This window comes from Terrapene carolina, unplaced genomic scaffold (genome assembly GCF_002925995.2).
Source record: "Terrapene carolina triunguis isolate 2854851 unplaced genomic scaffold, T_m_triunguis-2.0 Scaffold130, whole genome shotgun sequence".
Lineage (NCBI taxonomy): Eukaryota > Metazoa > Chordata > Testudines > Emydidae > Terrapene > Terrapene triunguis.
In genome coordinates, this window is record NW_020664481.1 from 226,721 (window position 1) to 239,325 (window position 12,605).

General features: G+C 48.0%; 1 protein-coding gene across 3 annotated transcripts in view; it reads left to right on the plus strand.

The window, feature by feature from the left end:
- ELMO2 (engulfment and cell motility 2) overlaps positions 1-12,605 on the plus strand; it is a 47,309-nt gene that overhangs the window by 24,530 nt on the left and 10,174 nt on the right. For 2 of the 3 annotated variants that reach the window (XM_026652641.1, XM_024196726.1), the window contains 7 exons: positions 3,371-3,449; positions 4,079-4,114; positions 7,786-7,836; positions 8,148-8,270; positions 8,592-8,726; positions 9,216-9,320; positions 9,417-9,525. In XM_026652641.1, coding sequence (XP_026508426.1) covers positions 3,371-3,449; positions 4,079-4,114; positions 7,786-7,836; positions 8,148-8,270; positions 8,592-8,726; positions 9,216-9,320; positions 9,417-9,525 — 638 coding nt within the window. The remainder of the gene's footprint in view (positions 1-3,370; positions 3,450-4,078; positions 4,115-7,785; positions 7,837-8,147; positions 8,271-8,591; positions 8,727-9,215; positions 9,321-9,416; positions 9,526-12,605) is intronic. The other variant, XM_026652642.1, reaches the window with a different exon arrangement.

The window sequence follows — 12,605 nt, forward strand, 5'->3', positions numbered from 1 at the left end:
CTCAAATATGCCCTGACCATGAGTGCCCTGGCCGTCGGGAAACTGCAGATGACTGCATAACCGGGTGGTCTGGGCATTAATCTAGGATGCAGGAGACCAAGTTCAAGTCCATACTCCAATAACTATTTATACACAGTAGAATAGCTTAAGTAGGAGAGAGGGAGACCCTCCCACACACCTCAGACTATCCCCCAGTCCAGTGGCTAGGGTATTCTCCTGTCATGTGGGAGATCCAAGTTCAAATCTCTTCTCCACATCACGCACAATGGGGAATTGAACCTCGGTCACTGACATGCCTGGGTATAAGTCAGACCAGTGAGGGGCTGTGTGACTCCCTTCCCTGTAACCTGGGATGCCTTACAATGTCTTGCTGTTATAGTCTCCAACCTAGACTGCTCACAACCAGCCACCGGCATGCAGGCCACTCCCAGATGTGTCTCTGTAACTGCAGCATGCCCATCACAACCTGGCTTTCACCAGCCTTGGTTATACTGTAGGGTGACTCTGACATACTCCCGGTCCAGTACTTTGCCCCAGAAATCATGGAATCATAGAATATCAGGGTTGGAAGGGACCTCAGGAGGTCATCTAGTCCAACCCCCTGCTCAAAGCAGGACCAATCCCCAAATAAATCATCCCACCCAGGGCTTTGTCAAGCCTGACCTTAAAAACCTCTAAGGAAGGAGATTCCACCACCTCCCTAGGTAACCCATTCCAGTGCTTCACCACCCTCCTAGTGAAAAAGTTTTTCCTAATATCCAACCTAAACCTCCCCCACTGCAACTTGAAACCACTACTCCTTGTTCTGTCATCTGCTCCCACTGACAACAGATCCATCCTCTTTGGAACACCCTTTCAGGTAGATGAAAGCAGCTATCAAATCCCCTCTCATTCTTCTTTTCTGCGGACTAAATAATCCCAGTTCCCTCAGCCTCTCCTCATAAGTCATGTGCTCCAGCCCTCTAACCATTTTTGTTGCTCTCTGCCGGACTCTTTCCAATTTTTCCACATCCTTCTTGTAGAGTGGGGCCCAAAACTGGACACAGTACTCCAGATGAGGTCTCACCAGTGCCGAATAGAGGGGAATGATCATGTCCCTCGATCTGCTGGCAATGTTCTGTATGTTGTGCACTGTCCAGCGCCCTCGCAGACAGTCCAGAAATATTAAGTTTGTTAATCCTTTAAGACAAATTTATTAACTGCAAAGAGAGAGATTTTAAGTGAGTACAAGTAATGAGGCATAAAAGCGAGAAACGGTTACAAGAAAAATAAAGATAAAACACTTACTGGTGCTTAAGACTATGTCTACACTACAGACCTTATGGCACAGCTGTACCGCTGCCACTGTAAGGTCTCCCATGTAGCCTCTCTATGCGGCTGGGAGAGAGCTCTCCTGTCGGCGCAATTAAACCACCTTCCACAAGTGCTATGGTGGTGGGAGACGCTCTCCTGCCGATGTAGCGCTGTGCACACCAGCACTTCTGTTGTAACTTATGTCGGTCAGGGGTGTGGGGTTTTTTTATTTTTTTTTCACATCCCTGACCGACAAAAGTGCTATGAAGACATAGCCTAACTTAACAAACAATGTTAAATTTAAAGCCAAGTTTTCTCACCACATGCTCTCAGCAGTTTTTCTGACCAAACTTCTTAGGTCAAGACCCCTCCCGCAATCTAATGGCTGCTTCCTTTGTCCCATCATAGACAGTGAATCGATGGGCATGGGTGTGGGGGATATCTTGGGGTGTCTTCCCCTTCTTTTATAGCTCTGCCCCCCTTTTGAGAAGCATTTCCAGCTGGGAGCAAGACAACAGGCAGTCTGTGTGGAAGGAAACTCATGCTGTTTCTTTGCTAAGATGTAGATTTTTTTTTTTTTTTTTTTTTTTTTTTTGCCCCTGCCTCCTTTCCTGTCAAAGCATGGCCACTTAGCAGGTAATGGTCCATCAGCCTTGTTTACACCTGGCTGAGGCATCAGTTTGCCCTTTGTCTCTGAGGAACTGGTTGGCTATTTCCCAGACTTCTATGGGAAACATACTTTTAGTCAAGATCTCAGCTTTTGTTTATAATTTCACATATTGCACTACTATGTGCATTTTTGCCATGATATTGATAAGCAAATTATGAGTTTTTAAATACCTCAAAAGGCATACCATGTACAAACATTATTACAATAGTGTGTAGGGTGTGAACACAGGGGTGTATTCTATCACAGTTGCCCACATCCCAGGTAAGTGCCCAGTCACTGGCTGTTAAAAGTTTTATAAGGAGGGCATCATCACTGCATTTTTCAGGAAATAAACTGTTTGCTCGAAATATTGTGCTGAGCTCTAGTTGCAGATATAACACTGACTATTTGCTTATTGAGTTCATGTTTGAGTTTTTGATGTTCTCTCAACAAAATATACTAGCAAAGATCAGAGATGCTTCATTTCAGGGCTGAAGCTTATTAAGAGAAAAAACCTCTAAGTAAACCTGAAATGCCACAAACTGTTAGGATACTAATTATATAAACAAGTACAAAACCTCATTATTAATCATGTAAGACTATAAAATGAGGAGAAAGTAAGGAGCTAATAACATGTAAATAAAATCTCATTTTAAATTTTTTAATTAAATTTTTAAAAATCTAAAACTTTTTAATCATGATTTTTATTCACTTCCCACTAGGAAGCCAGCTGCTGCTCCTGTCTTGTTTGCTTCATGTCTTCACTCTTTATTTTTGTGTGTTCAACTCTGTGCCACACATGGGGCTGGCTACCATGCCCCCTCCAGTTCCTCCTGTCCTCCCCCGACCTGAACGACCCATCACAACCTCTCCCCTTGGTCAGCCTTTCCCATGGAGCCTCCTTGTCCTCCTCAGGAAAAGTCTAGGCTCATGAGTCAGGGCCTGTAATTTTACAACCCCCACCTCCCGTAGCCCAGAGGTTGAGGCTCTGGCCCCTGAGTCCCAAGAGCTCCATTGTTCAGAATGTGGATGCTGCTTCTGGCAGTTGCTGCAGTTTGAGTTTCTTCAGAGACTGAGGCCAAAGGTTGTTGGGCTTGAGAATGGTTTGTAAACTCTTGATACAGTGTCCCTGTCATGTGAGCCAGAAGAAATAGTGTAGACCATGTTTGGAAGCATTTGTCATAGTGTATTTTCCCCCAACTAGAGCAGTTTCTACCTGTCAGTTCAGTGGAGTTCTGAGCAAAGCTAGATGACATGATGGTAAAAATAGTTGGGTCCTGTCTGAGGAGCTGCACCAATGCAGATCCTGCCTCCAGATATCCTGGAATAGATGGGGTGAAGTGACAGCCTGTAATAATCCCCTCCCTGTTCTGCAAACACTAGCTGCTTCTTTCATCTCCAGTTCTCCATGTGTCTCTGTCCCTGCAGCTCAAACCAGGAGATTCAGACGTATGCCATTGCCCTGATCAATGCCCTCTTCCTGAAGGCGCCTGAGGACAAGAGACAGGTCTGTGACCTCCTTTCTATAGCCAAAGCCCCAGGCCTGATTAATGGCTGACTGCTTGTTTGGCACCTGCAGCATCTGAGAAGTCCCTCTGTCTAGGCAGAATGGGGCCCAGACTCAGCCAAGCTCTTTCTATTGCTGTGGGACTCTCTTGCAGTGGTTCAGCCTTGGGGGAATGCGGCGATTCCAATAGAGAGATTGACTGGAGCAGAAGGCTGCTGGTGTGGGGGATGTCCAACAGGAAAATGGAGTGTTGCTGGGGGAGAAGCATAGAGCGATTGTGTGTAGAGCACGGACACCCTTTGGAGAAACTGAGTCCTGTGGAAATGCCACATGGGAGTGCAGCACGGGGTGGGGAAGTTAGGAACCCCATGGGACTGTCCAGCATGCACATACACAATCTCTGAGTCCCATGGGCGTGTCCCCATGACATGCATAAGAGAAGTAAGATCTCTGCTCTGCTTGAGGTGCCCCAAGATCTTAGCTAGGTGTGGGGTGTGCAAGCGTCTGTGTTGTGAAGCTTTGCTCTGTTAACCCTTCCTCCTCCAGTGCCCTGTTTGTGCCCTTTGCTCTGGGCTCTGAGCTAACTCCTCTGTCTGCTTCTCTTTGTGCCTTTTGCTTTCTGCCAGCAGGACAAGCTCCTTAACCCGCTAGACCTGCCTGTCACTGTAAGTAACTCCAGCCCTGGGGGAGGGTCAGATGCCTGCTGAGCTGTAGGCATCCTAGGTAGTTAGCCTCCAGCTATTTGTCCTAGTGCCAGAGATGCTGCATGGGGATTGGAGGTGAGGGGTGGTCCGGAGGATGGTGCTGGAGGAGCCATAGGGAGGGTCTGCTTGACTTTAGCTGGCATAGAGAATATTTATAACGATGGTCCATAAAGGGGTTGTTTGTGCTGGGGAAACTTTTAAAACCAGTTCAGCTAAACCAATTTTAAAACCAGAACCAGTTCAGTAAAAACAGGCCAAGCCACCTTAAACTGCCTAAAACTGAGTCTGTGCTACAGCTCTGATTGGTTTTAAAATAGGGTAGGGGCATGGCTACACTTGCAGATGTAGAGTGCTATGAGTTAAACCCGCCTTCGGAGAGCGCAGTAGGGAAAGTGCTGCAGTCTGTCCATACTGACAGCTGCTTGCGCACTGGCGTGGCCACATTTGGGGCACTTGCAGCGGCATTGGGAGCGGTATCTTATGGGCAGCTATCCCAGCATGCAAGTGACTGCAACGTGCTTTTCAAATGGGGGGGGGGAGGGAGGAGTGTGACAGGGAGTGTGTTGTGTGTATGTTGGGGGGGAGAGAGTGGGTTTTTAGGGGGCTGAGAGCATGTCAGCATGCTGTCTTGTAAGTTCGGACAGCCGCAGACCTCCCACTCCCCCCCGCCTCTCTCCCTCTCACACAGCATTCCACAGTAACGGCTTGCATGCTAGCTGTCAGAAATAGAGCCCTGAAAGGGCATTTCCACATTCCTACAGGAGTTCAAAACAATGACAAGAGTGGCCACTTGACTTAAGGGGATTATGGGACGTTTCCGGAGGCCGATCAGAGTGCAGTAATGCAACGCCTCGTTCACACTGACACCCGTGCGTTGTAGCCAAGGCGCAGCAAATGTTATTCCTCTCGCTGAGGTGGAGTACCAGCAGCACTGTAGCCGCGGAGTCAGAGCGCTCTACATGCCTTGCCAGGATGGGGAGTGAGCTAGGGCGCCCGGGGCTGCTTTATTGCACTGTAACTCACAATTGTAGCCAAGCCCTAGAAAACTTGCTATGTAGACAAGACCTTATGATAGCAGAGGTGAAGGGGAACATTCACAGTACTCAATGCTGATGCTCTCAGGTTGTAGTGTATGTCATGCCTGATCTGGGGCCACCCCTTGAGCAATTGTGCCCTAAGAATACACTTCAGCCTCCAGCTGTCTGCCTCAGGATTGTTGCTTGTGTCCCACTGCCCATGCAGTTTAGAGTATGATTTAGAGATTTCCATTTGGTAGGTTCTCAAAGCGTTTTGCAGACTTTTGTAGCAGCAGAGAGCACTTTATTCTTGCTAAAAATGCAGCCACCTCTGAGGTGGCTCTGTTGACGCTTTTAACAGTACTTAGCAAACATGATGTAATATTTTAAGACAGACAATGGGTGGGCTTACCATCTCAAATGGAAAGTTCACAGATAATTCAGGGAGGAAGAACGTAATTATGTGACTAGGAGTTTGGCCAAGATACCAAGGCTAATACCCAACTCATAACATTTCCAAGGGATCTTTAATGACCACTTAAATTTTCCTTGCATCCTTTGTACAGCGCCTAACACGTTGGGGTCCTGGTCCACAACTAGGGCTCTCAGCACTACAGTAATAACAATCCAAAAGAGCACCTCCAACCCCACAGAGTCCCTAGTACCATCCTGGGGCATTAAGGACAATACTGACTTGGAGAGGAAAGCCCCCCTGCAGAGTCACCCTCACCATTCCCTGCAGCACAGTGTCCCCAGGACCGTGCTGGGGCATTAGGGACAATATCAATCACCTGACAGTGGTTAGGCAGTGTGTGTGTGCTCACACTTCTACTTACTATGCTGATCAGGATTTTCACTGTCTCCTTTCTTTCCAACCATTTATCTGCTTTATCCTTCTGTTGTCTCATCAGATATACAGCCTGTAAGCTCTTTGGGGCAGGGACTCCCTTTATTTTGTGTTTGTACGCCACAAATCTCTAAGGACATTATAATAGAAATTATAAATAATAAGAAACAGTGCTAATTCAAGGGACAGTGTATCCTCTTTTGAACCACTTCCTGCAGCAGCTGGATGTTAAGATGTCTCCCATCCAAGTACTGACTCATTTTGACTATAGTTAGCGTGTGAGCCCTGCTGAGCTCACAGCTCTAGGTGGTTTGGCTATCAGCCAGAGTGTCACTCTGCTCTTCCTAGTGGTTCCTGTCTCCAGCAATATAGAACCAAAAGAGTGAAAACAAAGACCTAGGAGCAGGCTGAAATTTACATTTTGCCGTACTTCCTGTGTGACCTGGAACTAGCAGGATTGGCTTGGGGAGTTGGGACAATGCAAGGGAGATCAGGAGGGGTAGGTTGCACTGGTGTAATTATTTAAGTATGATTTCATATTCAGATCCAATTCTGGGCTTGCTCAGCCTATGTTCACCAGTGCTCACAATGTGCAGGGGTTCTGAAATGGACTGTTCCGCTGAATCCATTCCAGATGGCAAGTGGCCTGATAGGTACGCCTCCTATTATCATGGGCCCATCCAAAGACCGGGCCCATCCAAAGACCTTGCCCCAATAGCAAATTTCTGAAAAGTTCCCACCATTATATTAGCTCTGGCACCGCTCCACCTGCTACTGTAAACAGGTTGCTGGTGTTTTAACCAGCATGTCATCTAGACCTGTGGAGAGATGGCAGGTTAGGTGATATGTGCATGATGTCTGGTCAGCTGGCCATGTTGGTCCCAGACACATAGGTTTGCAGCAGACTCACATGTCTGTCTGTCGGGATGAGGCACCTCCTTAGCATGTGTGATGTTTAAACACTTCTCGTTTCTTTATTTCTTGGTTAAATTTGAAAGAGCGTAGTTAGAGAGCCTTTGCTCCTCAGGCTGAGGTACAGGCCGAGGGAGTCACTAGGAAACGAAGCCACTGAGCAAAAATAGCAACTGAAAACTTCAAGCATGAAACTTATTTCCTTTCTATTTGTGTAACTCAAAATCAGCTCAGTGTTTTGTCCTCAAACTGCCCCTTAAAAAATCACCTTTGGGGCTGAGACAAGGGAAATGTGAGCTCCAGGGGAAGAGTTCTGAGAAAGTGATAAGCTGTTGAAACAGGGGAAATCTTGTGTCAGCTCGGAACATGGTGGCTGGGCTGTTTACCTGATTGCAGTAAGACTTCTGCAGACAAATACATTCCTGTACTGGTCAGAGTACACGTCCCCAGTTCACGGGCAGCTGGGACAGTCTTGGCCAGCAGCATAGGCTAGGGCAGCCCAAGTAACACTCCATGCTGCCATAGTTCCAACAGGCATGGCCAGCAGGGGACATCCAGGGCCAAGCTTTCTCCTGCCCCCAGACCTCCACACATCCTCTTGCACTGGTGGTATGCCAGTGCAAAGGGGCCATAGAGCGATAATGAATTGGGCCCTTAGATCTCAGGGTGACCAGCACTCTAAAGAGACATGGGTGGGGTGGAGGAATTGTCCATGGTGATTGTCTGTAGTGAGTTATCTGTCCTACATGGTATGGGCTATCACTGATCTGTCGTTCGCCTTTTCTCTCCTTTCTGCAAGAGGTGGGTTCTGTTTTTGTTTTTCTCTCATGTTTCTTTTATCTCTGAATCCCCAACAGGAAATGGCTAATGCGTTTGCCCAGAAGCACCTGAGGTCTATAATCCTGAATGTGAGTATGTGACAAATGACAGGGAGCTTCTTAGTCATTACTAATTGGAAACCTCGCTTATGTTGAGTTTAAATCTTGCTGCCTAAGGGCACCTCCAGGAGTATGAGTCTGTGCAGAGTGGAATTGCAACCATTTGTCCAAGAGAGAGAAGAGAGTTTGCAGCCTGTTTCCTCCTGGCATTAGAGCAGGTCCTGTCAGGTATTGGATCTTCACGAACACAGGGGTATGGGCAGCCTGACTTGTGCCTACAGCAAGCAGCACTCAGTAGTTTTTCTTACTGTTCACTCTTGCCCCCACCCTTGATATTGCAGCATGTGATCAGAGGAAACCGCCCAATCAAAACAGAAATGGCGCATCAGCTGTACGTGTTGCAGGTCCTGACCTTTAACCTCCTGGAAGAGCGGATGATGACCAAGATGGATCCCAATGATCAGGTCATTGTTAGGGCTGCAGTGAGTGCACTGTAGAGGAAGCCCCAGGGTCAGCAGTCTGGGTACGATTATGAGGGACAGGAGGTGCTGAAAGAGGGGAATTGATTCATGACTGGCTTCCTTAGCTCCACCTCAGCTGCAGGGAGTGTTAAAAGCTGGAGTTCCCAATGAGTGTCATTGTAAAAAGTGCCAATTCGATTCCTGGCACTTGGTCCATGCCCATAACATGAACTCTGGAGAGAGACAGGACTGCATGGTGTTGTGTAGAAATATTGCCTGTGTGATTGCTGATGCGCTGCAATCTCCTTGCCTTCTGTCCCTCAGGCACAAAGAGACATCATATTTGAGCTGAGAAGAATCGCTTTTGATGCAGAGTCTGATGGCAACACCGTACCTGGGGGCGGGACAGAGAAACGCAAAGCCATGTACACCAAGGACTACAAGATGCTGGGATTCACTGTAAGCATCCGGAGGGATTGCTGATGCCACAGTTTGCTAGAGGCAGCTTAAGAGTTCCCTATCGGGGAGGGGAGAACAAAAGGAGGCCACAAAGTGCACAGATCACACCCCATTTCTGTATCGGAGCCTAAGACATCTCCTAAGAGAGGAACTCTGCAGAGACAGGGCTCCCTGTTCGTATCCTTGTGAATTCACTGCTCAGTTAAAGCCGGTGATTAGGCTCAGGTCTCTTGGCATGATGCGCAAGGATCTTCTCGGAGGGCACAGATTGTTGTGTGCAAGTTACGTTTATCTCCACAGGAGCAACAAATAACATTTCCAGAGACAATTTGGATAGGTGGCACTCAAGTGTTCCCTGGGTGGATTGCTCATCTCAGGTGGAGGGTTCTGTGAGGGTTAGGGACCCCCTGCACGGGCAGATTCAGGGGGGCTTCTTTCAGGATTCCCTAGGACTAATGTGTTTGGGTTTTTCCTACACTCTACCCACAGAATCACATCAATCCAGCCATGGACTTTACCCAGACTCCCCCAGGGATGCTGGCTTTGGACAACATGCTCTACTTGGCCAAATTCCATCAGGACACCTACATAAGGGTATGGAGAGAAGGGTACCTCCTGCAAACATCGTCACCCTGGTTTGTGCTGTGTCATGTGTGCGCTCTCTCTCTCTCTCTCTCTCTCTCTCTCTAGATTGTCCTGGAAAACAGCAGTCGGGAGGACAAGCATGAGTGCCCGTTTGGGCGCAGCGCCATTGAGCTCACCAAGATGCTGTGTGAAATCCTGCAGGTTGGGGAGCTCCGTAAGTGCCTCCATCCCAACCCCTGGAACATTTCTCCAGATGTGCTGTGTACTGGGAAGGTGCTCCCCTGAAATCACCCACTGGCTATACATTCTGTGCCCAAGGGCAGAGAGCCTGGAGTCTGCTTTCTTGTGATCCATGAGTGCTGAGACCAGGGTCTGTACTGTCTTTGGTGAGTTAGGCTCCTTGGGCTGGAGTAGGGTTGTACAGGGTCAGAGGACACAGTGGTAAAATTGCCTGCACTACAGCTCACCCAGCTGGTAGCACCAGTGCTGAAGAGCAGGTAAGAAATGTCCTTATGTAGGCAAGGCCATGGATGCTATTGGGGCCTCCTGAGTGATGTGTGAGAGTCAGATGGGAAGCTCTCTTCTGGGGCTACAAGGATGACAGTGCTTAGTTCTTCTTTAGGTATGTGTCAGTATGGATCCCACTATAGGTGTGCATGTACCTCATGCATGCAAGCTCAATCTTTTTCTGAATAGCAATGTCTGCTGGGCCCCGTGTGTGCCCTGTGCACGGGCATAAAAGGAAAAGAGACCACAGCCCTCCCTTGGTTCCCTCTTGCCACCCATGGCAGAGATACTAAACCAAATGAGTGTCTGACTCATTACTCTTTCTTGAGCTTCAAACTCACTTCAGATTACTTTATTCTGTGAAGGAATTCCTCTTCACTTTCTCGTTATTAACTTGGACTTGGACATTAAAAAAAGGGGAAAGGATAGGGGGAAATCTGCCTAAAAGCTCCCGTGCACACAACCTGCACAGCACAGTGAGGCACTTCACACATGCTATAGGTTAAAACCCTGTCCATTGTGCGACGGTCTCATGTCCTTAACTGAAGAGCACAACAGATTCCATTTCTGCCTTGGGGAAGGGCACATCTGCAACATGTGCTCGTTCTGCTGTTCCTTCTCATCCAATGTACAAACGTGAAGAGACACGAGGCTCAAGTAACATCTCTTTGAGTGATCCATGAATGCTGCATCCAATCCTAGAGATGAGAGCTCCACCAAGCTGGAGTCGTGGAGGCTATCCCCAGAAACTGCTCCTCTAACCACATACCCCTGGTTTCCATCGGGGGGGAAGAAGTCATCAAAAAGTGTGCCAAGACCATTGGTATCAGCCCCAAGATCTCCAAGACCAGTCATAGCACTGGCATAGATGGCCTTACTGCTCAACGCTTTAGCACCAACTCCAGGACAAAGAGACCCTGTAACAACAGACTGGCACAGATTCCAAGTGCAGCTTGGCGCATCCAGCAGTTTTATCCTGAAAAGAGGATTTGAAACACTCCTCCAAAGACAAATCTAACCCCTCCATGACATTGAGGGCTAGGAGCAAGGTATAGACTATGAAGACAGCACAGGAGACAGCTGTACTTTTTACAAATTTTGACACTGAGACTCACACCGGTACCAACATCTGTGCCAGTCAACAACCCTTTCTGGTACCAAGATGCACCTTAGAGGTACTGCCATCACCTCTGCACTTGGGACAGACACCAGCACTGGAGGCCCCAGCACCAGACATACCCCCAATGGTACTGCTGTTCACAGAAATGTACTTCTCTTCACCATATCCAACCCATTCCTTCTCTCCTACTTCAAGTAGGGAACCCTCTTCCATCAGATCAGTGTAAGGATCTGTGGGACTAGAACCCAGGTCTGTAGAGCTCAGGGCTGCAGTTCCTACATCATCACCAGGGAACCATCCAGAGCCCCATCCAAGGAGCATTGTGGAGATTAGAATTGCCCACTGGGTCCAGAGCAGCAATACCCTGCAGCCTTTTGATTGGCCCATGCTCACTATTTAACCCTAGACGGTGCCCCAGGAAGTTGTTTAGGCAACCACACAGACCTCTGGCCTGCTGCAACTCCAGACCTCCCCTAGCTTTCTGATCTCCAGTCTCCTAACTCAGCCTGACTCTGACCCTTACTTTTTGTCTGTTGATCCCATCTCTAGCGATTACTCCTATCCCTGCTCACTGACTGCTCCCTCGTGGCCACCCTTGACTGTGTGGACACCAGCCCAGCCATAACCGCTAGGTCAAACCACTTACGCCTCTGTCTCTTACTCTCAGAAAAGGATCTTAGAGGGAGTTCCAGCAACATTCCTTACCAGGCACTGATGCATGACTGTAGTTGACCAGTCCACTGCCAATCTGGCCAGTACCCTTATAATCTGCACCTTGACCATACTGGCCCTCCTGGTGTTGTCCCACAAACTTACACAGGATCGTTTTAGGGGTCAAGGCAAAGATGCCACATTTATTATTAATCTGTAACTATTAGCAAATACCTTAATGCTTACACTCACACACACACACACACACACACACACACACACCAAAATGTTCTGCAGCTGCTGGATAGTTACCAGTCCTGGTTGTAGTTTGAGTTCGCAGCTTGGGATCGTAGCTCGTGACAGCTAACTGGCCAGGAAAGCTGAGCACGAGGAGGAGCCGGGTCTCTGTCAGGCGCGCACCGATGCTCCTTGATGTTGATAGCAGAACGTTACCCAAAGTCTCTCATCTCACCCTTCCTTTTTTATAGGAGTTTAGTTTGGATTCAAAGTTCCTAGGTCTCGCTGTGTCACGCCGCCTCTGGGTTTGGTGCTTGATCACCCGTTAATTGCAGGCGTGACTGTCAGCCTGGGACCTGGCTTTGATCTTCCTTCTGTTGTTTTTTTTTAGGGTGGATGCTTCTTGCTTGAGTTAGGGCTGTTGTCTAGTTCTTCAGCCGTTGGTATTTGAACTTTATCTCATCAGGACGGGCTGGTGCTGGAGGTTGATTCTATCACCCATGCATCCCTCATTTACACATCTTAACTAGACTAATAAAATTACAGCAGAGTTTGCAACAATAAAGGTTGCAGCAAGCCCTTACAAAATGGAGTAAGCGTTTTAAAATGGGGTTTGAATTACAATATGGCACAGAAGTTACAATGTAGGCAAAATGGCAAGTGTTATGAAATGGTGAACAGAAGTTACAATGGTACAGGATAACTAAAAACAATTTCATTCATGAGTCCTACACTGGAGCCATCCACAGTCCAGGAGCAGACCCCCGTTGCAGGTGTAG